Source organism: Umbelopsis ramanniana (assembly GCF_025399195.1).
Source record: "Umbelopsis ramanniana AG unplaced genomic scaffold K450scaffold_33, whole genome shotgun sequence".
Classification (NCBI taxonomy): Eukaryota; Fungi; Mucoromycota; class Umbelopsidomycetes; order Umbelopsidales; family Umbelopsidaceae; genus Umbelopsis; species Umbelopsis ramanniana.
This window is the reverse complement of record NW_026252119.1, coordinates 188,625-216,416: the sequence shown is the minus strand read 5'-3', so window position 1 is coordinate 216,416 and position 27,792 is coordinate 188,625. Positions and strand designations below refer to the sequence as shown.

Here is a 27,792-nt window from a genome sequence, read left to right as displayed (position 1 = left end):
GGAAAGGAAGTTATTCCGGGAAAGGAAAATCGGGGAAGATGAAAAGGAAACTGTAAACCTTAGGAAACCATACAAGTTGAAGACACATGGGTCTTCGTTCTTACTTACGGAAGCAGTCGGACACCTAACAAACCTTAATATGAACGCAAATGACAGCTACTTCATCATACGGGGAATATTATTCTCACTTTTTCGTCATAGAACGTAAAAAATAAAATGTATTTTGTTCGCAAATCAACGGTGAAAAGCATTGCAGGAATAAAAATTATGTACATGATTAAACTTGCTAATCTTGGTATTCAAGCATAAAGAGGGGGAAAATTATTATGAAAAATGCAGATTGTCTAGTGGGTAAAGTTTCCAAAAGGATCTGTGGGAAAGCTTATTTACATTGGATAATGCAACTGAGTTCACTGAATAATGCAACTGAGTTCACAATCCATTCAAGAGCGACTTGATTGAGGGTAATGCAACTCGATAATTTGGCAATGTTTCAGGATGGAGACTTGGCTTTTCTAGAAGCATGGCAGGAGTGGGTAATTTACGAGCGGCCGGTTCTCGTTCATTCATGATGTGAGCTAAAAGCCGGGGACTGGACGCCGGTGATCCACGAGAATACACTGGTTCAGCAACTTGGCATTCCATAGCAGGCAGCTTTTGATAAGGCCGCAGTAAAGGCGAATTCTCAGGAGTAGCAATGGAATCGCTTTCCATGTCACTATTATGCTGTGAAGGAGACCATTTGGCAGCGGGCATGACCGGACTACTGGAAGGCGTGATGGCCGGTGATGGAAGAATGTTCTCATTGGACATGACCGATACCGGTTGTTGATGAGTTCGAACATGACGAGCCAACTGACCCAATCGCCAAAACGACTTGAAACATCCTTCCACCGGACATGGCTGCAGCTTCCAGGAGGAAGAAGGAACATGATCCCCTAACGTGACATCATCGTTGAACCTGATAACGGAGCATTGTTGCTGTTGCTGTTGCTGATGATGATCAAATGAATGAGGCGTGGCCAATATATTGATGTGCTTAAAGATGTTGCCTCCACCGGGTGATGTGTGTCGCTTGACCATATTGCTTGTTCTATTTTGTCGTTTTCGAACCGGTTCAGCATGTATGCGCACATGGCGGGTCAATTCATCCGACCGTGAAAAGCGCTTTTCGCAACCTGGATGCATACACTGATGAGGTTTTTCACCGGTGTGTGTACGAATGTGACGAGTTTGATGCTCTAGTCGAAAGAAAGCCTTTTGGCATATTGGGCATTGGTAAGAGCGTTGCTTTTCAATCATTAGAATGTAAAAGTGAGGGAAAGAGAAAGAAGAAAGGGATTTTGTGATAACTTGTTGGCTCAGATTCAATTTATAGGTCTAAGGCCACACGCACAACATCGATATGGGCGGGCGGAGGGCAATTCATCATAGTGTCGTTGAAAATATTTTTTTTTTATATCTCTTACTCTAATTAAATCGCTATAATTGGAGCACACCCTTGCAAGAAAATAAATTATGCATCTGCATGATATGCACACGTTATGTCATTCCCTCCCTGCTCGCTATCAAAGACACAATACTGAATTTTCTTGCTATACAAAATGCAAGAAACGTGTGGGGAGATTACGGAAAAGGTAACTGTAAGGCCCGCACTGGATATTTCAGGATCAGATGCGATAGGACAAGAAAGCCAATATATTACTAAAGAAACCAAGGAGGTCGGGTATCCATATCATTTGGCACAAAGGCAATCTAAAACTACTGTATGCATGTATAAAAAAAACTCTTGGTACTGGCTCACCTCCTTTGCAGCCGTTTCCGTAGCTACCCAGATGTGGTTTCATCTGGGACCTGACCTTAAAAATCCTCGGGAAAAAACGGTAAAATAGCGGTAACTTGGATAATCTGAATAAGGCAGTTAGGGCATTTCACCCGAAAGCCCTACTTACACGTGCGACAATGCTCCGCTCCGCCCACCTCCCCACACCAGAACGCATGTAATTGGAACACACGTTCTAATAACGCTATCCGCTTATCACCCAACGTCATTCGCTCACTGAAAAAAAAAAAAAAAGACCACACGCAAGCGTGCGGACAACTGACAACTTAAAGACCAGCCACATGGCTTGGTAAATGATCCAGGTACGGTAAAATGGGTTGATAACGCGAAAGTCCACCCCCATAATCTACCAACTGAGTTACGGCAGCAGCCCGCGGATAAGCCTCTATCTCTCTCAATGGCTGACTTAATCGATATGTAAATTCTGGACCTTTGCGTGTATCTCTTTTATCTATGTGGACTCTCCTGTAAGCAAGTACGACCCACATGAAGGCACAGTAGATTCCGTTGCCATGGCCAGATCAGCCAGCCCCCTCCTAAAATTAAAGTGGTTTTTATTCTACCATTTGTCATCCGCCGCCCCTATATCAAATTTTTCGGCCGAATCCTTAGCGTTGGCTGTATTCTGAACCAGAATTTTTCGTTTGGAACTCCAGGTTGATGCTCTGGTCTTGTTTCAGTAACTCATGGGGCAAAGTCCGAGTCGCCATTTTGTGACGTACAGAGAACGTCTTTCCTCAGTCAGGCAAACAGGTTTGCTCCTGTGGGCTGGGGCTACTGCTTTTCATAAAAACAAAGAACAGATAACATACACAGTAGGATTCAAAGCTTGGCTAAAGAACTTCTACATTTGAAAAAGTGAAAATAAAAATTATACAAACGATCAAGATGTATGGGCATCTACGGATTTGAAAGATAAAACGGCAACTGTAGAGTATTTTTGTCGGATTGAAGCGAACAGCAAACTCAGATTCCAAAGGATAAAATGATGAAGCGTTTTATTTGATACTATAAAGAAGATGCCGGGACGCGTGAGGTGGGCTTGAAAAAGGCTTATCATAGCCGCATCATTTGGAAAAGCCAAGAAGTTCATCTGAATGCAGCAGACTTTTTTAGTTTTACAACTTGTCATTTAATTCACTTTCAACGTTGACTGACAAGCCAATTAAAAAAAAAAAATTTTTTTTTTCTGTCTCCTCTATTGCCAAGATGTCGTTTGCCCCGACTCCTCATCCAGCTCAGCAATGGGGAAACGGTGTGGTTAGAATAACCCCGGAGCGGCTAATGGCACTAGCACCTCACTCTATAAATAATATATGGCAATCCACACACCGCTTTAAGATGACATCTTGTTGAATCTTAGTCTGGCGACTGTCAAAATTTGCCATGATATATTATATGAGCAAGATGAAGGCTCAGCGGGTGGTACATCTGAGTATGGCTAAGAAGGAGGTATTTTTTCATAACCAATAAAAAAGCGAAAGCATGCAAATGAGGAGCACAGCGTGGTCTCAAGTATGGAAACATTGCATGGGCTCATCGTTTGTCTGTACAGCTGAATCTCATACCGTATCTAACAAAAAGGATAATATAAAGCCCCGGATTTCTATACATCCATGAATCTGTACGATAGTACTAACCATATCGCCAACGTGATACTTTTTTCTTTTTTAGTTTCTAACGACAGTCGTTGATACTCTAACGAGTTGGTAAAAATTTTGGTTGATCCTTTTGCTAAATGAACGCTATGGTACATTTATCGCAGGGCTGCTGTTGATCTCCACCATGTGGCTGTATTTATTTGGCTTACCCGTGGAAGATCGAATACGCTTCATCTGCTGGTTGCTAATGCATGTCATGTGTGATATTCAGTTTCAGAGAGTTAAGACTAATCTATATTTGTTGAATAGAGGAGAGAAACTGAATAGTATCTTGCGTCAATGTACGGCATAGGAAAATCTGCATGTATGGTAGATTTGTAACAGCCATAGAGTATACCAATAGATTACCATTGCATAGAGGATCGGCTCACCTCACATCCGCCTGGTATCACATTGTTTATTGGTGGTTGGCGATGAGACAAATGAGTCACTCATCATGTTCAACTATCACTCATTGTCCTTGGCACTTTCATTGCGAGATTAGGGATACGAAAGTGTGTCAAGTCGCCATTTTAGTGATGCGTTTGGAAACACACGGCCTTCCAGAATAGAAAGATTTGCTTTCTTGGAAATGATGGTACAAACAGAAGGTGTTGGCGCCAAATGTGAGCGAGACCTATTCAGATTGTCTTAGGATTGTACTGTGTCATCCATCGGCTGCCTTTAACCTGAACAGGAAGTATCAACGCCTGCGGCTTATTTGTTATGGTCGAAGAGTAAATGGTGTGGCTGTTCATTGTGTTACGGAAAAGCTCAAGCACTGGCCCTGTGTACAATCGTTGAGTGGCACAAAGAAAGCTATGAGCACTAACGATGCGATGGTGTCAAATGGAAGGGATGATGGAGTGGGTTGAAAGATGTAGAAGGGAAGCCCTGAACGGTTTTAAGACGGATCATATCAAAGTGAGATAAATTCACTTTGAAGGCTGAGGTATTTGATTTTTTGAAGGGCCCCGCACCAAACTGCGGACTATTTAAAAACGTTCGAGACTGGAGTCGGGTTTTCTCTTCAATTAGTACTTTCCTTTGATTGAGTCCCCAGTTCTTTCTTGAACTAGAAAAATATTATAGCGCCCTCATGGTGACAGCTGTCAAGCCAAGAAAGTCTAAACCACTACCACTGGTTGACTTGTTTCGAAAGACAAAGAATGATTCGTTCAATGAAGGACCGTCATTAGGTTCTGGGGTGCAGAATCTACCACATTCTTCACTTGACATGGGGGGCTTCGAACCTTATACTCCCAACACTGCAACCCTTGTCAACTCCCTTATTCGTAGTAAAAGTCGATCAAGGAACGGTCAAGATATTGAATCCGAAACTTTATTTTCTCCTACCACGGCCAAACCTGAGCCTGCTTATACTACAGCTGCCCCATCCAGGTCGCGGTCCTTGAGTCGAGATACTCGCACCACAGATACGGTTCGAACACGTTCTTCCTCTCGATCTCGCTCCTATTCCGTTGGAGAACAATCCTTTATCGACACACATAATTTACCCCCCGTTCCGTCCATTCCGCCAGAACATCAATTAGCGACCAAATTATCAAAAGCTAGCATAAATAGTTCAAATTTATCATCGCCTCGGAGCCCAAAATATGCGAGTGACATGGATCGACGTCCCAAGTATAGCCATGAACAAGAAAGGAATGACTTTACCATACAACATTCCGAGCCCCTTGGACGATCGAAATCGCAGGCACCGTCGAGAAGCCGTTCTTATGGTTCAAAAGACACATGTCCACCCACTCCTGTATCTCCTGTCCCTACATCTCCGCTTCATTCTCGTCGCATGAGAGCCTGCACCATGTCCTCTCAATCTTCGTCAGACGAAGAAGATAACATACCATTGGCTGCCACCAATATTGCTCCGCCCTGGTTACAGAACCGCCGATTATCTATGGGCACGGGTCTTCACGTCAATCTTGATCGGTCGATCATTCATTCATCCCTTTTGGACGATGACGAGGAAGAAGATGATGAAGACCATATTCCCATTGCTATTCTTAGTCCCATACGAGGTGAATTTATGACAGCAGCTGACAAATACAAGGAAAAGGTACGCGAGCGCATGTTCAAAGACCAGGCCAGCAGTGAGTCTTCCGATGAACAGGAAGACGACAATATCCCCATTCAACAGATAATACAACAAAGAAAACAACGGCGTTCCAGTGACGATAGCCCAAGTTCAGAACGTCGTGGAAGATCAAGAAACCCTTCTCGTATCACAGCGTCTGAGAAGAGAGCTCGCAGTCGAGCTGAAAAGGACCATAATATACCGCCAGTTCCAAGTCTTCCTCCCATATATAACATCTCCTAATTGTAACTGATTCGCAACCTGGCAAGCAAGCACTTGTTGCTTTGTATATAATTTTCATTCTCAAAGAAGTCTTCAGAAATGTTACCCCTTGCATGGCGGTGACTGATTAAATTTTCCTATATTTGAACCATTTTGGCTTTTCCCAATTGAAAGACATGCATGCAGTAGACGAGAAGCATTCATCAACCCTATATCACCGATGCATGGTTATTTGTATCAGATTGTAAACGCATATCATCATGGTTATGGTCGTAAAATGAGGCTCACAAATGACAGACGTATGTATGCGATACTCTATTTCAAAATGGCACCGGAAGGTTAAGAGAATAGGAAGATATGGCGAATATCCAAGGAAAAGGGAAAATAGAATAAGAGTGAGCATGCCTGCCTGATATTCAAATACAGACGTGAGGTTTTCGTAAAAAGGAATTACAAGGAGAGAAAAAGCATATGGGAATAGGTTGTACACACGGTCGAGTGAAAATTACGTATCATTACGACGTATTGTAAAGAACAGGGAATAGGAAAGGGATAAAGACCTAAGGTAAACATATGACCTTGGCTGGCAGTAAGAAACCATGATCTCCTTCAATGGCTTCAAAGGGCGGGCATACAACAAGTTTAACTTGGCCTTCTGCGACTCCTTTGTAGTCAGGCGCCATGGTGCGGGTATCGAAGGTATCTCCTTCCTTTATGGGTAACACTTTCACGTCAACTTCCTGACCACGGATACAAAGACTCAAGTCGAAAGCCTTTTCGATAAATTTGTCGATTTTACTTCGCATGACATTCTCCATGGATGGGTAGATATCGAGAAGCGAGGTAAAGAGTTGGTCCGAGACGAGCTTCTGGGCCGACGCAATCTCAGCTCTTGTCTCTGGGGTTCGATCGCGTGCAATCAAGTAGCAGAGCTGTTGCTTTAAGCGTAGAACACCATCGTCAGCGCCTCGGCTTTGCATCCATTGACTCAATTCATTGTAAGCGCTGTTAATATGCATGCCCGGGTAGATACCAGGAGCCACATACACTCGGATCAGAGCATCGTTGACCAGCTTTTCAGTCAACTGCATGATGACGGGAGCTTCCAGATCCTTAGCGGTGACCCAGGTATCCAAGTGAGGGTACACGCGAGCAAATGCCTTGCCAGCCTGCTTTCGATCGACAATGTGTTTTTTGAGTCCCATAGAGAATTGCGCCACAGAGCCATGCAAGTTGGCCAATTTTGTTCGGATGGTGGATAAATCATCATCGGTAGCGCGAATAGCACGCATATGAGAGATGAAGTTGGCTTGCAAGCGGTCATATTCCTGCTCTCGGGATTCCAAACGTATTTGAACTTGCTCTAGTCGTTGTTGAAGTCGCTCGTAATCAGCATCTCGTTCCTCTCGCATGCGTTCGGATTCACTGAATTGCTCTTTGAGTAGTTCAATAGAAGCTGCATTACGATGGGCTTGACCCGTCAATTGCTCAGTCTTGTGTTCTAAGTCACGCTTTTCACGCTTGACTTTCCTATACTTCTCCTTAAGTTCATCGAATGTCACCTTTGGTTTAGGTCGCTCGCTTGAGGCACCTGATGAAATGTCAGTACCGGGTGTTGGGCTGGTAGAACGATGATGGACAGGAACGGCTGGCGCTATGACTTGATCTATACCTGTATATGAATCTCTATTGGAAGCGGGTTTTTCTGACGGAGGAGGCATAGGACCAGGTCTTTGAGCCGAGAATGTCGTGGGTGATTGCTGATAATCCGCCGGGGCAGACGACATACGGTAAGTGGAGAGGGGCTTTGCTTACCACAAAATTCCATCCATGACAAAACAAGCTCTCACGTGTATTCTACACAGAAACGTTCAGTGCACAGCTCCATTTTTATTATTTCATAACATACATGGTTGGGGGTTATATCACATTGCTTTTCTTTTTAAACACGCTCTAGTACAACAGCGATACCCTGTAGAAGAAGAAGAATGGTGTTTAGTTTCAACCATGACATCCATTTTTTTTTTTTAAAAAAAAAAGAAAAAGCCCGCAGCTTACCTGTCCTCCTCCAATACAAGCGGAACCAACAGCAAGCTTACTGTTGGTTCGGTGAAGTTCGTGTGTCAAATGGGTGAGAATACGAGCACCAGAGGCACCAAGAGGATGACCAATGGCGATGGCACCACCGTTACGGTTGGTCTTGGATCGATCGAGACCTAATTCCTTTTCAACAGCAAGGTATTGTGCAGCAAAAGCTTCGTTGACTTCAATGAGATCCATCTGATCCAATCCTAAGTTGGCACGCTTCAAGGCACCTTGGATAGCAGGAACCGGTCCGATACCCATGATGCTAGGATCAACACCAGATGATTGCCAGCTAACAATACGGGCAAGAGGAGTCAATCCGTACTTGTTGACGGCTTCTTCAGAGGCAACAATAATAGCAGCAGCACCATCGTTGATGCCTGAAGCATTGCCCGCAGTGGTGACTCCGCCATCGCGCTTGAACACGGGCTTAAGTTTGGCCAGTGATTCAGCTGTGCTTTGTGGACGAGGGTGTTCATCAACCGACACAGTTTCCGGTCCCTTCTTTCCCTTAACTTCAACAGGAATGATTTCTCTCTCGAAGATGCCTTGGCTGGCGGCTAAGCAATCCTCGGGTTAGATTTTCATCATTTTTTAAACTACCGCGACCAACTCAATTTCACATGTAATTCCGATTCCTCACCTTTAGCATAGCGTTGCTGACTTAGAAGAGCGAATTCGTCGCATTGTTCACGAGTGATGTTGTACTTGCTAGCCAAGTTCTCCGAAGTGATACCCATAGGGGTGGGGGAGGGGTACTGATCGACTAGAACAGCAGAAAGGGAGTCCTCCATCTTGAGATCAACACCATAGCGAGTACCCCATCGAGTCTTGTCACCATCAACGACATAAGGGGCCTTGGACATATTTTCAGCACCACCTGCCAAAACGATTTCGGATTCGCCTAGCAAGATCTCGTGAACACCATTGATGACAGATTGAAAACCTGATCCGCAAAGACGGTTGACGGTCAAAGCAGGAACTTCGAAAGGAAGACCGGCGCGATGTCCAATATGGCGGGCAAGGTAAGCGCCTGCAGTATCAGTCTGCAAAACGTTACCCATGATGGTGGATGAAATAGGGGTATTAGCAGGCAGACTGGACAAAACAGCCTTTGAAGCCAAACCACCAAGCTCAGCAGCTGTAGAAGTAACAAATGATTTAGTATGGGGTATCCTGCTGTCAAGTTGAACATGTTTCGCTTACCGGAAAGACTTCTAAGTTTTCCTCCAAAGGTACCGAAGGGTGTGCTAATATAGAAGGCGAATGAGAATGACGAATGACGTGGAATGTTCAAAGCATGACAGCTTACCGCTTGGCAGCGACGATGTAGACTTGTCTAAGGGACATGATTAGTTATAGACTACAAAAAAAGAACTGGTGTCTTTTATACTTGATGTTTCTAACACGTGAGAATCCATTTCCAATGTGGAGAAAGAGTTTCGCTGACTGAAGGAAATTGACCAAGGTCTCGCCCAATCAGCTCCAAGGCACCCATATAAGTGCAAAATGAATTACTTTCCTCATTAATCATCCACGAAAGCTTTATTGTTCTGTCAAAAAGATTGAAATTGAAAAGTTCCTCAGTGCTGTTTATCGCAACGAAGTCCTTTACAATAAAAACATTTCACCAAACTGCGACGAATAGTTTGCTGGAGCACTACTAACAGACGACAGTGTGGGGGAATTCGTTTCCCGTGCCTGCAATGTTGGTCGTGACTGCCCAAAACCTTCCCGGAGCGCAGGCAGGCTCAAAAAAAAAAAAAAAAAAAATCGACAGGCGAGCTCTGTACTAATTCATACACTGCCAGAGTCAACATGTCGCTCGCATCGGCAACCAATCCCTTGAAAGCTGTGCAATGTGCGAGATCCGTTCTCGGCTTGCTTTTCGCCCAAAGTAAAAAAGAATTCTCTACGTCTTGCCCCTTGCAGGCGAACAAGGGAAAGCGAAAGCCCAACTATTCCACGTTGACGAAACATCTCAAACCAGACGGAATGACAGGACCACAAAGGCGGAATGTTTTGCGTGAGAAGGCAAAATATAGTAGAGGGTCAAAGCCAGGCAAATATATCCCTGTAACCAAACGGTTAGAACCCATTCGCTCCGATATCCGTCCATCCGCCAAACCTGCGGCAGAATCTGTTGCCGAACTTTCAGAGCGACTTGCAAACACCTCATTTAATGAGCTTGGATTACGTCCTCAGGTCCTCAATGCAGCATTGACGGGACCTTTGAAAGACGTAGAAGACCCTCAACCAACGGAGATTCAAGCTTTGGCTATACCAAAGATATTGCACGCCTCATCGTTCCGACAATTTTTATGTGCAGCAGAAACCGGTTCAGGGAAAACATTGGCATATTTGCTTCCGACGATGCACGAATTAAAGATCCAGGAGGAAAAAAATCCACGTATTCGCCGTTTAGACCACCCACGGGCTATTGTTCTCGTCCCAACGCGAGAGCTTGTAACGCAGGTGCTCAAGACGTGCAAGTCTTTGTCGCATGTGGCGAAACTGCGAGCCGAACAATTAACTTCGCGATTGTCGCGGTCCAGACTAGTGGATTCGCTAGCATCTTCACCTATTGATATCCTTGTCACCACGCCAACGTCACTTTTGTCTCATGTTGAAGATGGAACCCTGTCCATGGCAGATGTGAGCCATTTGATCATCGATGAAGCGGACACGCTATTTGACTCAGGTTGGGGAGATGAATGCAAACAAGTGTTGGATACTTTGAACAAAATTGCAGAACATCGTAATTTGGAACAAAAAGTCATCATCGTATCAGCTACGCTTCCTCGATCCGTGAGCACTCTACTTGACCAACTATTCCCCAAGCTTGTCAAAATCACTACGCCTTCGTTGCACAAGTCGTTGCCTAATCTCAAGCAATCGTTTGTGGATCTCACTAGATTCAAAGGAAATCGACAAATTGGTCTGTTGGAGGTGTTGAAGAAAAATATCAAGGACGAAAAAACACTCATATTTTGTAACACCAAAAAGAGTGTAGAGTTGACCCATCGATTTCTACAAAGCAAGGGTATCGAGGCTTTGGCTTTGTACAAGGACGCACCCATGAGCCGTGAAGAGACATTGCGAAACTTTTCTCAACCAGCCAGCGATGGGGACGAAACCGATGAGCGAAATAACATGCTAATCAGTACCGACATTGCGTCAAGAGGAGTCGACACCACTTTTGTAAACCACGTCGTCCTTTACGATTTCCCTTCGTCTGTCATCGATTACCTTCATCGTGTTGGTCGTACTGCACGCGCTGGACGCAACGGCAAAGCCACTGGCTTGGTAGGCAGAAGGGATAAGATGCTGGCAGATAGAATTCAGCGCGGCATTCGAGAAGGCACTGTGCTCACATAGATTTAGAGTAGCTTATACAGAAAAAAAATAAAAACTAAAATAGCAGAGATGCCAGTGGTTATAACTGTAGACGCTGGCTGGCCATTTGATATTTTATATACAACAAATCAAAATCACCCTTTTTATTGTTTTTATAATTATTATTGTAGAACAGAAAAGCATGCGAGTGTCTGAGCGACGTGAATGTACCGTTATATTTTGAAAAGAAAATATGACATTCCCCCTTGGTCATTCATCGAGTCTACAGCTGCAACCATGTCATGGCTACACCATCATCGCTGTTTTGGGGTAATTGGAATGTCTCCTCGCTGCCAGCAGTGACGGGAACCAGCCTGTAGGCATCAGCTTGACCATGTTCGGCAATGATGGAGTGTACCTTTTCATTCGTCAAACCCGCATCCACTGCTTCAGGTATAGATTTGTCACCAATTTCTTTTTGAAGGTGTATCGTCGCCTTCTTGACCGCAAGGGCTTCACTAAACAGTTGCATTCGCTGAGTGACCAATAAATCCAATTCATCCTCTATTAAACCTTCCAGTTCTGAGAGATGAGCCATCTTGAGTTCCAATTTCTTAAGCTGAGTTTCCACCACCGTATTGACTAAGCGCTGGATCTCTCGACCTTCATTGTCAGCCAGAACTTTGGCTTTTGCAGCAGCTGAACCAAGCGCTACGGCAGCGACCTTTTCAACTTCATTCTTTGGTAAATTCTTCGTCTTGGAATCGCCAGGCACTTCTTGTTCACCTTCATCTTCGTCCATCTTGTCGTCGTCGGTCGATACTTTTACATCATCGAGATCCATTGTATCTTCACTTTGCTGTTGCGCTTTCTTGGCTTCAATTCGTTTGATAGCCGAATCAGCAGCCGCCGCAGCTACTTCAGCTTTGACAGTAGAGGCGAGGAAGGTAACGATCGACATGACTGGGTTGTCGGCCTGTGAAAATGGCATACGTTGGTATCGAGTGATGTCTGACTTGTCGGCTGAGGTAGCCGCCGTGTTACTCAGGTAAGGTTCTTCAATAGGAATTTGCAAGAATTGCATGATGCATTGTTCACGAGTTCGAGTTCCAACGTGGTCGGCCACCGAGTTCCAGTCGTCATCGTACAGCTCAACACCCTCCAGCAACAAGAGTATCTCTTGATCCGACCAATCTTCTTCAACCATGTGCTTAAATTTGCTAGGTTCAAGCTTGACGAAATCGCCACTCTGGGATGTACTAGGAAATCGACCTTCGTTAAAGCATCTTGGACACACATCAAGTCCCTTTGTTCGGAGACTGTGATATCGTTGTGATGTACAATCGTCACCGCAAGTGAAGCAAATGATAGCGTTACCACCCACACCGCTTTCGATGCTATCATACACCTGTTGACGTAACTCGACATTCATTTCGAGTGGAGATGAGCCTTTTGTCGTATGTGTTCTCTGTTGACCGGTATATGCTGGTGTAATGCTTGGTTTGAAAGGCTGCAATCCACGTGGTGTATCGGCAGTGATGCGAAAGTGGCCAGTGAAAGGCGGCCCAACGTTGGATGGTCTTGTTCTAGCATCGATCTGAGCAGAAAACCAAGAAGAAAAAAAGTTGAGTTCAACGTGTTTGTGAGTGCATACTCTCCCTTGGTTCACTAGAACTTACATCGTAATTGATCAATCCCCACTGTTCCAAAAATCCATGGACCCGGATGATGGCACACACGTCGCCAGCCAGGTTCCGTCGACACGCCGTGACGGTCAAGTATTCTTTGGGGTTCAATCGATAGGTGTTGATCATAAATTCGCGATAATTCTTGTAGATAACGGGAGTTTTAGACCTATTTTTCCCTGAAAAAAATTCTGGAAGCGATTTCTTTTCAATGTCGTGGATGTTTTCACTATCGTACCAACTTGTGTATGAAGGGGTTTTTGCGTCTTTAATGTGATCAAGTAGGTATTTATGGGCAGCCTCATCGATAGAATGATTTTGTGGATCAACGGGATGCGGCTCGCTTGCAACTGGCTGTGGTGGAGTTGCCATTTCTGAACCTACTTCTACCGACATTTGGAGAGGTAAAAGCAATAATGGGGGGAGATTCACGAATTATCGCGTTTGGGAGTCTTCAAGAAGCTGGCAAGCAAGCACAAATTTGTCGACGTCACATGTGACGGCTGGATTATTGGCTGGATGGGTGGCGGAAAAATCAGCTCCTTTGGCCTCATATTTTTTTTTCCCAATGGATCGCAGTTGCTAAATTCTTTACACTTGGCAATTTTTCCTTGGGTTTTACCATGAATTTTTTTTTAACAGCTCGACGATAAGAAGGCTGTCATGAGCCTAGCTGTGACTTATGAACCGCAGTCAGACCATTTTTTGGACTGTTCCTGAGCTCAAAATAATAAAATCCTGGTTGGTTCCTGAAAGAGCTGCGCATCGACTCTTTTCCTTTAAACCCATTTTTTATTATGACAAAATCCAGCCTTCCCGCCAAACTACCAGAATGCATCGTCTTTGACCTCGATGAGACGATATGGCCGTTGGATGTAGATTGTACTTGGGGACCTCCCTTTAGCTATGACAATACACATAAAGTGGTAGTCGACGAAAGAGGCGGACGCATACCACTGTTCCCAGATATACTTAGAATCTTTGCCCTCATACAAACTTTTCCTGGTGTTAAAATTGCTATAGCATCACGGACTATGACACCGGATTGGGCAGCGCAAGTTCTCAAACTCTATCGTATCCCAGAACTAGGCAACGTCGATCTCTACAGCCTGTGCTCTGTGTTTGAAATGTACGACGACCGAAAAACCATCCATTTCAGAAACATCCACAAAAAGACAGGCATCGCCTATCAGGATATGCTCTTCTTCGACGATAACCGCATGAATCTTTGCGTTCAACCTCTCGGTGTCAAGGTGGTTTTGGTTAATCGAAGACAAGGCCTGACTATGGATATATTTTTAGAAGCTCTCGATAGATTCAGTAAAAGTGCGTTTTAGAAGACTTACTCTTTTGGGTAGTGTGAGATACGCGGACAAAGAAACCCACCATCTTGAAAGTGACCAAAGTGTATATATAGCATGAGCTTCTCATGGTCATCAGCGACAGAATAATTAAGAGCAACGTGTTGGCTTTCTTCAATAAATGTGATAATATTTTTATTTACAATATCAGCATAGGGGTTTTTTCACAGGATATTGGGGGTGGGGGGATATGTGTGCCAGGGCAAAGGCGAGGTATTAGCAAAATGCTTCGGAGGGCTTCGAAGCGAAGCGAATTGAAGCGAAAGGAGGATGAGGCGATGTGCACACAGACAAAACAAAGTAAGCCAATGTAACATAATAGTCAAAGCAGCTCCACACTGGCGAAAAACGCCTAGGTAAGCAACTAAGCCAGGTTAAGTAGAGAAACAACAAAAGCTGAAAAAGGTATTAGGGTTAAGAGATGTGTGTAAAGAAAATAAAAGCCAAAAAATATAGGAAGCATCAAAAAGAAAAGTAGAATAAGCATAACATAATTGGGAGGGTTTATACATAGCGAAGGCGAAGGAGAGTATTGGAGGAGCATCCGAGAACGACGTAGCAGTAATAAAAGAGTTTTTCTGGGAGCCATTCTGCTCTTGATGATCGACTTGATTCACTGAATGGGACTAGTATGGGACATTTGTTGTTCGACATCCAGACTCGGGAAGGAGAAATACTGTTCCTCGAATTTCAGATGCAAAGATGCACGCTTTGAGCTGGTAGAAGTAGGCACCGAGAAAGAGGATTTGTCTGAGCGAGACGAATATGACGAAGACCTTTTTATTGAATTGGTGTCCTTTGGGTCATCACTATTTCTTCGTTTCGTGATATCAGAAAAGAATTGCAGCATAGAGAGGGATGATTAGATGAGAAAAGAGAGTGAAAAAGAGAAGACGGGCCTTTATATGTTTCGATCGGGATGATGTGGGGCCAAAGTCCAGACTGGGGGGACCCCGCTCACAGTGATTTCGTTGGCCCCAACTTACCCTTTGTGAGAAAGCTGTCCGGCAGTGCCTATTTTTACCTTTCCGGTTTAAATTTGTCATGGAATCAGAGATTGGGGCAGGGTGGTGTCATTTGGTAAAGAATTGCTGACAACACGTGCCGTAGTGTAGAAAACAGACCCGAGCTGTCGTGATCAAGGTTCGGCCGGCAAAGTGCAAAAGCGGTAAAAGCGATCTACCGTTCACAGAGAACTATTTTGTCGGTCACTTTGGCCGCTTGGGGACCCTTGCGTTTATGGGGCACTCTCTCAGCCAGACGGACACTTGGCAATAATGCCCAACTTTAAGCTCACTTTGCTCGTTGTTCAAGTTCACAAATAGAAATAGATATTTTTAATATATTTCTATGTGTCAGACTTGCCATCCTCGAAAGTCTAATTTCTGTGCTCCCCTCGCGAGCCATTTATTTATGAAGTGAGGCGAAATGATGGAACCCCTGCCAGCCATAATAAAACCCTGCTGACCACTATAGACAACGGCAGCATTCCGGGCATTGCCAGCCAGCTGTTGCTCTTTAGTGACACAACTTTTCTGCCAAACCAAGCTGACTTAGGCCTTGTCAGCTGTATATCAAATCTGTCGATTCTTGCCGTCCACTCCGTCGCCAGGTATTGAGCTGGACCTGAAGTTTTGTAAAAGCTACAGCACAGTTTTAACACAGATCTATTTATGAACCGCAACGTAGTCCAGCAAGTAGTGATACGGCTTGATTGCAATCAACAGATGAAACTCGCGCCTTGATGATAAAATTTTCACGTAGCTTTATCATCATCCTTTACCACATCAGTCTATCCGATAACCGAGAGTAAGGTGACTATTCGATTGTTTTTACTGTGTCGCTCAAACACAATATATCATCAGCGCCAACGGCTAAAACCTGTTTTGGTTGGAAAGATGACGGTCATGTTATAAGTCGTGTTCTATCGCTTGTATCCTTTATGTTACATTTTAAGGATTTGAATGGCATAGCTACATTGAGTTATTCCATACTTTAAGCAGATGTTTAAATGACATATTTAATCTTTGCACCGTACAATGATCAAAGCAGCCGCCGCAATGTTTTTGTTTTGGGCAGAAAAATCATCCGAAAGGCCCCTTCATGGATGAAATGCATCTTGCTGCTTTTTTGCAAAACAACAGTCACGGATCTCTCGAGATTTTTTGGATCTCGTCAAAAAACATCAGTACCCCGACCCCCCAGCATACATTCTCTGGAGTAAAGCATCCTTACCATGTCTCACAGCAAGTACCAATCGCCATTGACCTCACGCTATGCGTCCGAGGAAATGGCCCATAACTTTTCCGAGGACAAGCGTTATATCACTTGGCGCAAACTTTGGTTGAATCTCGCTATTGCTGAAAAGCAACTCGGCCTTACGGATATTACTGATCAAGCTATTGAGGAAATGAAGGCCAACCTCGACAACATTGACTATGGTGTTGCTGCCGCTGAAGAGAAGAAGAGACGTCATGATGTTATGGCTCACGTTCATACTTTTGGATTGGTTGCTCCTGCCGCTGCCCCCATTATCCATCTTGGTGCCACTTCATGCTACGTTACTGGTAAGAAGCATGCTTGAATTATATCTAACCAAAGCGTCACAGTAGAAAATAACAATCTTATTATATAGACAACGGTGACTTGATCATCATCCGTGATGGTTATGACATTGTTCTGAAGAAGTTGGCTCGTGTCATTGACATTCTTTCCAAGTTTGCCGCCGAATATCGTGACATGCCTACTCTTGGTTTCACTCACTTCCAACCTGCTCAGCTCGTTACTGTTGGAAAGCGTGCCACTCTTTGGATTCAAGAATTGCTTTGGGATCTTCGCAACTTCGAACGTGCTCGCAATGATCTCAAGTTCAGAGGTGTCAAGGGTACCACAGGAACTCAAGCTTCTTTCATGGCTTTGTTCAATGGCGATCACGACAAGGTGAGTTGAGGATATTGGGTTATGGGGTTGAAAATTGGAATCATGCACTCACTAGGATAATCTAAATCCCAATGTACAGATCGAAAAGTTGGATGAATTGGTCACTGAGCTCTCTGGCTTCTCTGAACCCTACCCCGTCTGTGGCCAAACTTACTCCAGAAAGATCGACATTGATGTCCTTCAGCCCCTCTCTGGGTTCGGAGCTACTGTTCACAAGATTGCCACCGATATCCGTCTTCTTGCTAATCTCAAGGAGATTGAGGAGCCTTTTGAGAAGGATCAAATCGGATCTTCTGCTATGGCTTACAAGCGTAACCCCATGCGATGTGAACGTGCTTGCTCTCTTTCCCGCCATCTCATGACATTGGCCAACAACGCTCTTCAAACCAGCGCTGTTCAATGGTTCGAGCGTACTTTGGATGACAGTGCCAACCGTCGTATTTCTCTTCCTGAAGCTTTCTTGACCACTGATATTCTCCTCACCCTTTTGCAAAACATCTTTGAAGGCATGGTTGTTTACCCCAAGGTCATCGAGAGCCGCATCAACCAAGAGCTGCCTTTCATGGCCACTGAAAACATCATCATGGCCATGGTCAAGAAGGGTGGAGACCGACAGGTCTGCCACGAGGAAATCCGAGTCCTTTCACACCAAGCTGCCCGTGTCGTTAAGATGGAAGGTGGACAAAATGATTTGATCGAACGTGTTAAGAACACTGAATACTTCAAGCCTATCTGGGGTGAACTCGATTCACTTCTTGATCCCTCTACCTTCATTGGTCGTGCTCCTCAACAGGTCGATTCATTCCTTGAGAAGCATGTTAAGCCTGCTTTGGCTCCTTATTCCGGAGACCTTAAGGCCTATGCCAAGGCTGAACTTTCTGTTTAGATTAGAAATTCTCCCGAAATGAAACGTTTTTTCTTAGTAGATGCCCAACCTCATTCGTACGTGCAGATTCATCACTGCTTTTCATTGTTGTATTTATTGCAAATTGTTTTAATGACTCTTTTAAGAAATTATGGAGAGAAGAAAAAAAAAAAAGTAAAAATGTATAGAATTGGGTACATACCCAATTTTCAATTTGACAATACTAATTGTCCTCCTGAAAACACATGTGCAAGTCCTGTTGTGTAGTTTCAATGAAATGGTGACGGAAAAAGAGCAGAAATGTAAAAAAGAAGCTAGGCAATACATATAGATGAAGCGGAAATGGAGAACTCATGAGAGGGTACAGAGTGGAGCATTGTATCCAAAGCGGAAAAAGGAGGTGTTATACATGCTGTGAATTTCATGGAGTAAGAAAATAATGGAAAAAGGAAGAAGAAGAAAAAAACGGTTGTGATGTCTCAATGGATAAAATGAGCGGTCTTAAGTACTCGAGTCATCATGCCTGAGCTGAGTGGTGTTTGTTATAACAGCCGCCAATACTCTCTAACACGAGAGAGCCGACAAGTCGCCAGTAATGGGCGTACCCAAGAATTGTGCGGTATCAACGTTATCGACGTTATGGAAATCCAAGATTTCAGAATACATCATCACTAAAAGGGATAGTCAGAATACGGCGAGCAAGCACATTTTCAACCCTTTTGCAAATCAGTCTCACCTTTCCAGGTATCTATTGGCAAATCGGCGTCGTTGAAGCTCCAGTCGAACACTTCAGGTGCAACGGGTTCGTCAGTGGGATCGTGGTATGGCGAGAGGTAAGGATGGGCAAGAGCCTCGGTAGCGTTGATACGCTTACGAGGATCAAACACAAGCATCTTTTCCAACAAATCAATTGCCTGTTCGTCTTGACCAGCAAATCGCTGAGAGAAAGGAACTCTTTCCCGTTTAGGCAAGTTCTGAACAAATCGCAAAGTATTCTCGCTACAAATGGTAGCCACCACATCATCTGGAGGGGTTCCGAGGAGTTCTGTGATGATAGAGAACTGATGGACGTCTGTGAAGATAAAAGTTAGGATGGTGATCGCTTCCAGCCCATCTCTTTTCTCCTAATATGCACTTACGATCTTTGCCTGGGAACAAAGGCTTGCCCTCCAATAACTCAGCGAAGATACATCCGGCACTCCAAATATCGACTAAATGCAATTTCGTTTAGTTGAGTGATGCAGTTACAGACGTTTGTCGTCACCTGATGAAATAAAAGGACCATTTATTCTTACCGGCAACATCATATTTCTGCCAGGTCAACATAATTTCAGGCGCACGATAGTACCTCGTGGACACATAGCCGGTCATTTGAGGGTCCTGAATTCTAGCCAAACCAAAATCACAAATTTTGAGATCGCAGTTTTCGTTGATGAGAATGTTGGAGGGTTTCTATTTGAGGTGAGCAAGGTAAGAACGAGAGCATTTGCAAAAGTTGTTCGATGAAGAGAGCAAAATCCTTACCAAATCTCTATGAACGACGCCTGCGGAGTGGACATATTTGAGACCTCTCTGCAATACATAACACAGAAATGGGTCATATGAGTATTGACCTTAAAGTTTGTAAAACGTTTGTTTTGGCCCCCTTGACTTGGTAGAGGTTTCCATATTTGCATCATGGCTCCAAGTTTTTGGGTTTTGATCGAAAAAGTTAAACTCACCAAGATCTGATACAAAAAGTATTGAATAAATTGCTTCTCCAAAGGACGAGAAGTAATCAAACGATGAAGATCTGTGCCCAATAGCTCAGTGACAAAGTAACTAAAAGTGAGAGATGTCAGTCCACAAAACACGGTGATTTAAATGTTGCCAACTGGTTACTAACATGTCCTCAAGTGGGGAAATGAAGATATCGCTCAAGCTGATGATCTACAAAAGAACAAAAGATGAGCATAAGAGGACAATCACAGCATATTTACACCATTTGGTTAGTTTAAGTACATTTTCATGCTTCAAAGCTTTGAGAAGCTTGAGTTCTCGGTAAGTGCGCTTTGACAGAACAGGTGTTGAGAATGGCTTCATAATTTTCTTCACTGCAACATTTGCGCCGGTGAGTTGATCTTTTGCCGAGCTAATAGGTGTTTCATAAAACCAATCCAATGTTATTGTCAGCGTTTGTATTGCAACGTCGGGTTTATACAGTTGATCTACCCTTACCAGACCAAACCAAAGGCTCCCATTCCAACGGGTTGTAAATCTACATAGCTGTTATGACCGAACATGAGTACCGCATTCTTGACTCGAAGCTATTTGCATATGATACTTACCGAGTTGTGACCTCGAATACGGTTCCGAAAATTGAGAGCTTGACAAATTCAGCCATAGTAAGTGTTGATGGATGAGAAGCACAAAGAAAACCAACGGTTTTTGAGTCGCGTTCCAGGCCCTGAAGCCATTACATCATGGCGGGCTTGCTTTTGTGTACCACGTGAGCCACCAAGTAAAAAAATGCCTTTGATGTCATTTCCCCAGTACACACTTGAAGACAAGCCGCTGCATCATCATCGTCCTCATCGTCAGCTTATATATTCATATCAAAATGGACGACGAATATATTATAAAAAAAAGCATTGTAGCTGGATGGTAAGATAGTTTGATGAAAATTTTCAGACCAGGACTTCAAGTGAGGCATTACAGTAGAAGTGAGTAGAACACGGAGTTTTCTGCGCTGTTTGCTAAGAAAAAATTTACCCAAAAAAAAAAAAAATTGAAAGCGAATTCAGGGCAGACAGGGAAGCCTATCGAAATTGAATGGGTCATTACCTCACTTAGAATGTTTCAATGTGATCGACCTTCGTAAATAACAGGATTACGAGTAATTATGTATAAGGAACGACAGCAATGGACAAATACAGTCGTAAATGATGCTGTGGACAGCAAAATGATTAGCCCAGGCTGTCAACGTCAATCAATGTGCACATTTTATTGGCTGAACGGCCATGGAGAAAAAAATAGAAGCACTGTTGGCTATTTTGGAATTTGACAGATCACGTGCGATCTTGACATCCATGCACGAGAGCAAATTGAAACAGTGCGCCTTACAACAATAAATACAACATGCAAAGCATTGCCTTCCGCCAGAACGTTTTTCGACGAACATTTCAGCTTACGAGCACTCGATTGTACACAGCAGCCGCTAATGGTAATTACTGATGACTGTGGCGCATGAAATTCTTTATCCTGCTAATTCATTGTGTACGATTCATTTCATTCAATAGATTCACTGCATAACCGACTTAAGGCCGATCAAAAGACCTACATGCGTGGGCGAACACAGCCAGATCTCACCGTAGTCAAATCGATTCTCTCCGATCTCATCTACTTGAATAAGTCTCCTACACCACCTGCCACGCCTGATGAAGGTATTCTGACTATCCTTCAACGTTCCATCAAGAAACGTCAAGAGTCCATTTCACAGTACCAATCAGCTGGACGCCAGGATTTGGTTGATCAAGAGCAGAAGGAATTGGAGGTTCTCAATCGCTACATGCCAACACAGATGTCCGATGACGAAATTCGCGATGAAGTCCAGCAAATTGTACAAAACATTGGCGCCGCGTCTATTAAAGATTTGGGAAAAGTCATGAAGGCTTGGGCCATAGACAGCTCCAAGGCCGACAAAAAGAAAGTCAGCGAAATGGTCAAATCCGTACTTGATGCCAAGTAGTTACGGACTTGTCAGAATTGAATTCATGCCATCCCATAGACTGCATAGAGGCCATAATAACAAAAGCAGAAAGAAGTACATTTTTATATATTGTATAAGCAGAAAAACTTATATTGCATACTCACATGTCCAAACCAACACAAGTTGAAGCGTATGAAATACAGAAAAAATCAATTTTCAATAATTTTTCTGGAGGTTTGGTATACGAGCATCACAGCAATTGGATCGGCGGTGGCGGGGTATTGATGAAAACGAATGGTTGGGTAAAATAAAAAGAAAAGCATGGGTTATACATGGCAAGTTTGAAATAAAACAAAAAAAAAGAGAGCATCTGAATATAATATCAAGCAACGAATAGCCCAATTGAAGAAATATAAGCAGAATGGATGGAGTATGTCACGTCTGTAAAGAAAAAACAGAAAAAAAAATGGGAGAGGCAATGAAATAAAATAGAGGAGGGGAAAAGGGAGAGAGAAAGCTCTAAATCAAGGTGGTTTGGTTGTGGGGTTTTCCCGAGGATTTACTCATCCTCCCTTCTTTCTTTCTCCCGGATAGGCCCAATTCTTACAAGATACTGCAAAGCTTCTTGGTCAATCCGCGTGGTTTCATCGCCTCCAGTGTAGCTGCCTCAATGACACCATTGACATTGATCTTCTCCATTGCACTGCACTCAAAGTATTTTGCGCCGATTTCTCTAGCCAAATTATTACCCTAAAAAACAACAAAACAAGGCGACGCGTCGCGAGTTAGTACTCAGTCCAAGAGTATGATCCTACACTACATCCCCCTACTACACACCTCTTCGTATGAGATCAGGTTATGACCCACCGCATTCAGCTCGCTGATGCGCTTGTCGTTTTTACGAAGATCAATCTTCATGCCAACCAGAATCAATGGAATCTTTTCGCAAAAGTGAACGACCTCTGGCAACCACTATGTATTCGTAAGAAAATCATTAGCTCCAGAACCTGGATATTGGGTCGATGGATACAGTGGCTATCTTACCCTATCCTGGATATTGGAGAACGAGGTAGGCTGGTCGATAGCAAAACATATGAGTACAACATCGGTTTCAGGGTATGAAAGTGGTCGCAAGCGATCATAGTCTTCCTGTCCAGCTGTATCCCATAAGGCGAGTTCGACACTCTTGCCGTTATCAAGATGCACAACCGAGATATAATTTTCGAATACTGTAGGTACATATTTCTGTAAATAAACAACAATGTTTTAGTTATCAATGAGACATGAAGGGTTGACCGCCATTATTTCAACCATAACAACAAGCATAGCTGTTCTATCGGTTGTGGATGCTTTGCTTGCCCATTTTTATGGGGGGACGGACCGTGCCAGCATCACTTATGCAAATAGATGGGAAAGACAGATTCAGGTACATTACCACTGGGAATTGCTGTTTCTGGTAGACTACAAGCAGTGACGTTTTTCCACATCCACCATCACCAACGACAACGAGCTTCTTTCTAATGGCCTTGGGCATTGCCGAGTTGTTATGAATAGAAGGAAGAATGCAAAACCACGCGAAGAGTAGGCCTTGAGTTTACCAGCGGGGAATCTAATATGAGTAGGTTGATGAAAGACGGACCCACCAGGAAAGGAAATACAATATCCAATTTCAGTGAGTTGTTTTCCTCGCCTTGCAAAAAACCACATACTCACATCGCTCAGCCCGATGCCATGCCAAGTTCATACATTGATCTTTCATTACGGATGTTGCTCTCGCGAGACCTGAATTTCACGTATCCTGTTTTTCTCTATCGAAATGTTTATTTGTGCGCGGTCAGTTGAGTACCATCAGAACGAATGGTGCATCAAGCAAATACCCGTGGGTGAAACCATCACTGCGGTTTAAGCTCAACAGTATCCTGACTCTTCACGCAGCCATGACATGCGTACGTAGAATACAATGCCGTAGTCACTCAAAGCCGATTTGGTCATACTGGTATCGTCACTGAGCCCCATCTGACCTATAATTTATTTTTTCCCAGTTACGAAGTGGATGAGCAGTTTGGCTTGAATATAGCACGCCGTGTTACCTCCAGCTAGAAAGCGCATTCCTAGAACCTTCTTAAAGAACGCACGTATCGTCATTCTCGAATCAATGCTCAGCGAATTCTTAAAAATTTGAATCTGAGTGCTAACATGATTCAATAATACGACATGTCCGACGAATACTCGGGGATGTAATCATTTTTTGGGAATAACGTAACAGTGGTACTACATTAAGAACACTTTGTGTGGAGACTCACAATCGCAATTACTTTTCTACAGCCGCTTACCTCCGGTCAACTTGGCTGACGGAATCCATCACCATCATTTGAAAAGACCGAACATTCGATTCTAGATTAATATCAGAGATAAAGATCGCCTCTGACTCTAACAAAAAGGCATCTTTTCCACATGGCATTTATCATGGTGGAGGCGTTAAGTGGGAATCCCACTGTGTGTGTGCTCCCTTGGTAAAATTGAGTTTTCCCACAAAATTGAAAACAATAAGTAGTAAAACATGGTCATCATGGTAAATACATGGGCAAAGCGGGGTAGTTGCTTGTCGTTCTTGACAATCGATGTGCAAAGGGAGGCTGCAGCACAATCGAATAGCATCCTAAAACTTCGATTGCTTTTCCTCTTTGTGACCCGTTTGCTTTATCTCACTCCTTATTTTCAGAGGGTTGGATCCGCCACCGACAGCCACCTCAAAGGTGGGAAATGGCTTCCACTTGAGAGTTTTTTTCTCGTCTCACATCGTTTTCTCCTTAACCTGAACACCAGGTGCTGACATAAAGCAAGGGGGATCATGACTACTACTAATTTGGTATTGCCTTTTAGTGTATACTGAGATCGTTGCATACCATCGTCAATAACGGCCGAGATATTCCATAAGGTAGTTCTTTAACCTCACATTCGACACAGACCATTCAGCCACCGTAATCTCACCCGCCAAAATCTTCTTGTTGACGCGTGTGGGTTGGCTGGAGAGCTAAGGATGGTCGATACCTGTTTGGTGACATTAACAGCAACAGGGGGTGAAATCAGGGGTCGATGGGATTTACAGCGAGTAATTTGATCAAGCAAAAAAGCAGTTATGGAAAGGTATTTGTTATTTTTCTTGCTTCTACCTTTTTTTTTACAGTCTTTTTTATTTTCCTGTCTATCACCCTTTCTACTCTCTCCTGCGTTTTTTTTTTTTTTTACTTTGTATGGAATACGGCTTGTAGACGCTCGCAACTTGCCTAGCAAACGATAGCTAAATCTCCGCTCGTTACAACATAGAAGCGTTCGCGCTCTTTGACTTGTTTTTGGGACCAGTATTCTTCCCAACTTTCTTTTATACATAATTTTTTCTTTTTTGAAAGGTATGTATTGCAGATCTCAGACTCGTATCTCTTTTCTGGAAGACAATGCACGTGCACACGTAAGTCGATGAACGAAGACTTAACTAAAAATCCTTTTCACAGTACTTGATCATATCTTCAAGCTATCTGTACCTACTATGCTTGTACCATTTTGTTTCCTACTGTACGTGTTCATCTTACCATCGTACGTGGTATGCCAGCAAACTGGCAATGCATCGCAAACTCCGCCGGTGTATCAAGTCCCATTAGATACACAACAGCCACTGATCGCCAGAGTTGGGCAGCCGTATTCATGGACATTTCTTCCAACGACATTTTCTTCAACGTCCAATCTGACGTATATACTATCCGATAATCCTAATTGGTTGTCCTTACATGATCGCACCCTGACTGGCACGCCTTCGGGAGCTGACGTTGGCCAATCAATCATCACCATCACCGCGACCGACATGATAGGGCTATCTAATTATGGTACCATGCAAGTCATCGTCTCAAGCATTATAGCCCCCACCATTGGACGACCATTAGCTACTCAATTAGCAAGCGCAACCTTAGGTGTAAATTATGTTGGCCCAGATGGGTCCCTGCGAGTGCAAGCTGGTCAGGCATTCACGTTTACTTTTGCAAATGACACCTTCTTTTCTGCCGGACAATTGTACTATTCGGCAAATGTTCTAGGTACTGTGTCATTACCATCGTGGTTGTCGTTTGATGCAAATTCACGAACGTTTTACGGCATCCCCCCTGCGAACTTGACCCCTCAAATTTTCACATTTGTGGTCCATGCTACGGACATTCAACAGTTCACAGGAGTGGATGATTACTTCAACGTTTCCATTTACCAGCATCAATTGACGGTGGTTCAACCCATCCAGAACTACAATGTTACACAAGGAAATACCCTCAGCATTGTAATCCCTGCCGACACCTTTGCAATTGATGGCGTGGCGGTCACGGAAGCCAACAAAACCAGTGCCATTGCCAAGATTACATTGTCAAGGACCAGCGATGGCATGGGTCCACTTCCTTCATGGCTTTCGTTTGATAGTAGTACTTGGATCTTGCAATGCTCGCCCGATGCTATGGCCGGATCTATGGTCATTTTTGTACTCGCTACCGACGCAACCGGTGATCAAGCCACCAGCAATTTCACTTTGGCTGTCAACGGCCATGCTCCTCCCGATCAACTTATTATCATTCCAGATGAATACATTAATTCTCAAACGGTGGACATGAAGCTGCCTTTGGCTACTTCGGATCCCGGTTCTGGTAGCCCATTGCGCTATAAAGCTTGGTTTATACCGCAAAATGGGACTGCTGCTTGGCTGGCATTCAATGAGTCTACAAACACCGTCTTCGGACATACCGAGAGCATGGTAGCGCAAAATATTACTGTGCTTATCACTGGTTTCAACGAATGGAACGGTTCTGCTTCTACATGCTATCATATCTTTCTACAACCGGGAGCCGACTCCTCAAGTGGCAACTCCGCAACCCGAATCCTATCTATCGTTCTTCCGGCGGTCTTGGGATCCCTATTCCTCATCTTGGTGTTGGTCTGCTTAGGGTGCTGTTGGAGACGAAGAAGAACAGAGAGGAGACAAAGGTTTATCGGAGAAAGTACCATCCCGCCCATGGCCAAACCAGTTGCTTACAATGACCCACTACCAGCCAGTAAAGAAGCGTCGGAAGAAGAAACCAGTGAGCATGCACAGCAAGACCTAGATATGCAAGTATCACGTAGTGCGGAGAATCAAGCATACGCTTCCAGAAGACTCAGCACTTCAGGATATCCTAATCCTAATCGCACTTCGACCGTATCCGAATTTTCTGACATCACGGTTCAAACTCCAGGCACAAGGCCCTGGTCCCAAGTATCGACTTTGCGCAACTCAGTACGGCATATCTCTGATAGTGAAAACTTCAACCATATGTTCGCTGAAGAAGTTCGAAGATCAGCAGCAGCGAAAGAAGCAGCCTGGCGGAAGAGTTTAGCGTTAGAGAACTCCGAAGCGACTAGCATTAGCAAACCTTGGGTCATCATTGAGAGCGGAGACCAACCACGTGGCCAGGCTCATGGCGGCCACTCTGAACACGATATCTCCGATTTGCAGATCGGGGAACCCTTCACAGCCGCGGTCCAGCGTTCTACCCTCATGATAGGAACAAACCCTTCTTCTACAAGCGCATCTTACATGACAGCAAGGTCTTCTCAGGAAACCTTGTCGTCGGCGTCCATCAACCTGACCGGCATTCATCATACTGACCTCGGTCACCTGGAGGCCAACCTTCCGTACTCAGCAACTGATGCGGAGTTCCATAGTAGTGGTGATACGATTCCAACAGTGGGAAAAAAGTATCCAAATGGCAGCAGTTTGACTTTCTTATCACGTCCAGTATCAAGTGGGTCTGTTGAGCAGTATTCTACCTATCCAAGCCATCAAGATGAAAGGCTTCCAAGCTTTAATCATGCGTAAATACTTTGATTGTGCTAGGGCAATGACGTGCTGCTGCAGTGACCTTTTTTAAAGCGGAGCCATCCTTTGATAATTTTATAATACATGTATACAATCCACGCGAGAAGAGTTTTTTTTTTTTTTTGGAAAGCGGATGACCAAAATC

The 27,792-nt window shown here is 44.0% G+C and overlaps 13 protein-coding genes across 13 annotated transcripts; 6 read left to right on the top strand and 7 right to left on the bottom strand.

The window, feature by feature from the left end:
- Positions 1–320: 320 nt before the first annotated feature.
- On the bottom strand, positions 321–1,419 carry K450DRAFT_244554 (uncharacterized protein). Its single transcript, XM_051589608.1, has one exon. It carries the CDS (start codon positions 1,300–1,302, stop codon positions 433–435), a length of 870 nt encoding a protein of 289 aa, XP_051444017.1. The 5' UTR covers positions 1,303–1,419; the 3' UTR covers positions 321–432.
- Positions 1,420–4,526: 3,107 nt separating this feature from the next.
- Positions 4,527–5,951, top strand: K450DRAFT_244550 (uncharacterized protein). Its single transcript, XM_051589607.1, has one exon. The coding sequence runs from the start codon at positions 4,583–4,585 to the stop codon at positions 5,819–5,821; it is 1,239 nt and encodes a 412-aa protein (XP_051444016.1). The 5' UTR covers positions 4,527–4,582; the 3' UTR covers positions 5,822–5,951.
- Positions 5,952–6,004: 53 nt separating this feature from the next.
- K450DRAFT_244549 (uncharacterized protein) lies at positions 6,005–7,610 on the bottom strand. Its single transcript, XM_051589606.1, has one exon. It carries the CDS (start codon positions 7,585–7,587, stop codon positions 6,361–6,363), a length of 1,227 nt encoding a protein of 408 aa, XP_051444015.1. The 5' UTR covers positions 7,588–7,610; the 3' UTR covers positions 6,005–6,360.
- Positions 7,611–7,660: 50 nt separating this feature from the next.
- On the bottom strand, positions 7,661–9,420 carry K450DRAFT_244546 (uncharacterized protein). The gene is made up of 5 exons (XM_051589605.1): positions 9,198–9,420; positions 9,092–9,135; positions 8,529–9,026; positions 7,859–8,445; positions 7,661–7,772 (listed from the first exon to the last, which is right to left on the bottom strand). The coding sequence occupies exons 1-5, from the start codon at positions 9,233–9,235 to the stop codon at positions 7,743–7,745; spliced, it is 1,197 nt and encodes a 398-aa protein (XP_051444014.1). The 5' UTR covers positions 9,236–9,420; the 3' UTR covers positions 7,661–7,742.
- Positions 9,421–9,664: 244 nt separating this feature from the next.
- K450DRAFT_244542 (uncharacterized protein) lies at positions 9,665–11,338 on the top strand. The gene has a single exon (XM_051589604.1). The coding sequence runs from the start codon at positions 9,704–9,706 to the stop codon at positions 11,261–11,263; it is 1,560 nt and encodes a 519-aa protein (XP_051444013.1). The 5' UTR covers positions 9,665–9,703; the 3' UTR covers positions 11,264–11,338.
- A 166-nt stretch (positions 11,339–11,504) lies between these two features.
- On the bottom strand, positions 11,505–13,278 carry K450DRAFT_175608 (uncharacterized protein; the record flags this gene model as incomplete). The annotated part of the gene is made up of 2 exons (XM_051584221.1): positions 11,505–12,818; positions 12,901–13,278. The coding sequence occupies 2 exons, from the start codon at positions 13,276–13,278 to the stop codon at positions 11,505–11,507; spliced, it is 1,692 nt and encodes a 563-aa protein (XP_051444012.1).
- A 340-nt stretch (positions 13,279–13,618) lies between these two features.
- K450DRAFT_244538 (uncharacterized protein) lies at positions 13,619–14,360 on the top strand. The gene has a single exon (XM_051589603.1). It carries the CDS (start codon positions 13,704–13,706, stop codon positions 14,241–14,243), a length of 540 nt encoding a protein of 179 aa, XP_051444011.1. The 5' UTR covers positions 13,619–13,703; the 3' UTR covers positions 14,244–14,360.
- A 2,040-nt stretch (positions 14,361–16,400) lies between these two features.
- Positions 16,401–18,153, top strand: K450DRAFT_244535 (uncharacterized protein). The gene is made up of 3 exons (XM_051589602.1): positions 16,401–16,834; positions 16,903–17,207; positions 17,287–18,153. The coding sequence occupies exons 1-3, from the start codon at positions 16,504–16,506 to the stop codon at positions 18,091–18,093; spliced, it is 1,443 nt and encodes a 480-aa protein (XP_051444010.1). The 5' UTR covers positions 16,401–16,503; the 3' UTR covers positions 18,094–18,153.
- K450DRAFT_244532 (uncharacterized protein) lies at positions 18,154–18,517 on the bottom strand. The gene has a single exon (XM_051589601.1). The coding sequence runs from the start codon at positions 18,397–18,399 to the stop codon at positions 18,214–18,216; it is 186 nt and encodes a 61-aa protein (XP_051444009.1). The 5' UTR covers positions 18,400–18,517; the 3' UTR covers positions 18,154–18,213.
- On the bottom strand, positions 18,518–20,501 carry K450DRAFT_244530 (uncharacterized protein). Its single transcript, XM_051589600.1, has 10 exons — positions 20,400–20,501; positions 20,290–20,337; positions 20,074–20,203; positions 19,958–20,001; positions 19,794–19,893; positions 19,597–19,644; positions 19,368–19,524; positions 19,212–19,283; positions 18,809–19,144; positions 18,518–18,743 (listed from the first exon to the last, which is right to left on the bottom strand). Exons 1-10 carry the CDS (start codon positions 20,453–20,455, stop codon positions 18,637–18,639), a joined length of 1,098 nt encoding a protein of 365 aa, XP_051444008.1. The 5' UTR covers positions 20,456–20,501; the 3' UTR covers positions 18,518–18,636.
- Positions 20,502–21,177: 676 nt separating this feature from the next.
- K450DRAFT_244527 (uncharacterized protein) lies at positions 21,178–21,992 on the top strand. Its single transcript, XM_051589599.1, has 2 exons — positions 21,178–21,274; positions 21,351–21,992. The coding sequence occupies exons 1-2, from the start codon at positions 21,190–21,192 to the stop codon at positions 21,797–21,799; spliced, it is 534 nt and encodes a 177-aa protein (XP_051444007.1). The 5' UTR covers positions 21,178–21,189; the 3' UTR covers positions 21,800–21,992.
- Positions 21,993–22,081: 89 nt separating this feature from the next.
- On the bottom strand, positions 22,082–23,294 carry K450DRAFT_300712 (uncharacterized protein; the record flags this gene model as incomplete). Its single annotated transcript, XM_051593727.1, has 4 exons — positions 22,082–22,510; positions 22,598–22,732; positions 22,805–23,005; positions 23,142–23,294. 4 exons carry the CDS (start codon positions 23,292–23,294, stop codon positions 22,364–22,366), a joined length of 636 nt encoding a protein of 211 aa, XP_051444006.1. The 3' UTR covers positions 22,082–22,363.
- A 1,976-nt stretch (positions 23,295–25,270) lies between these two features.
- Positions 25,271–27,791, top strand: K450DRAFT_244516 (uncharacterized protein). The gene has a single exon (XM_051589598.1). The coding sequence runs from the start codon at positions 25,308–25,310 to the stop codon at positions 27,645–27,647; it is 2,340 nt and encodes a 779-aa protein (XP_051444005.1). The 5' UTR covers positions 25,271–25,307; the 3' UTR covers positions 27,648–27,791.
- Position 27,792: the final 1 nt, after the last annotated feature.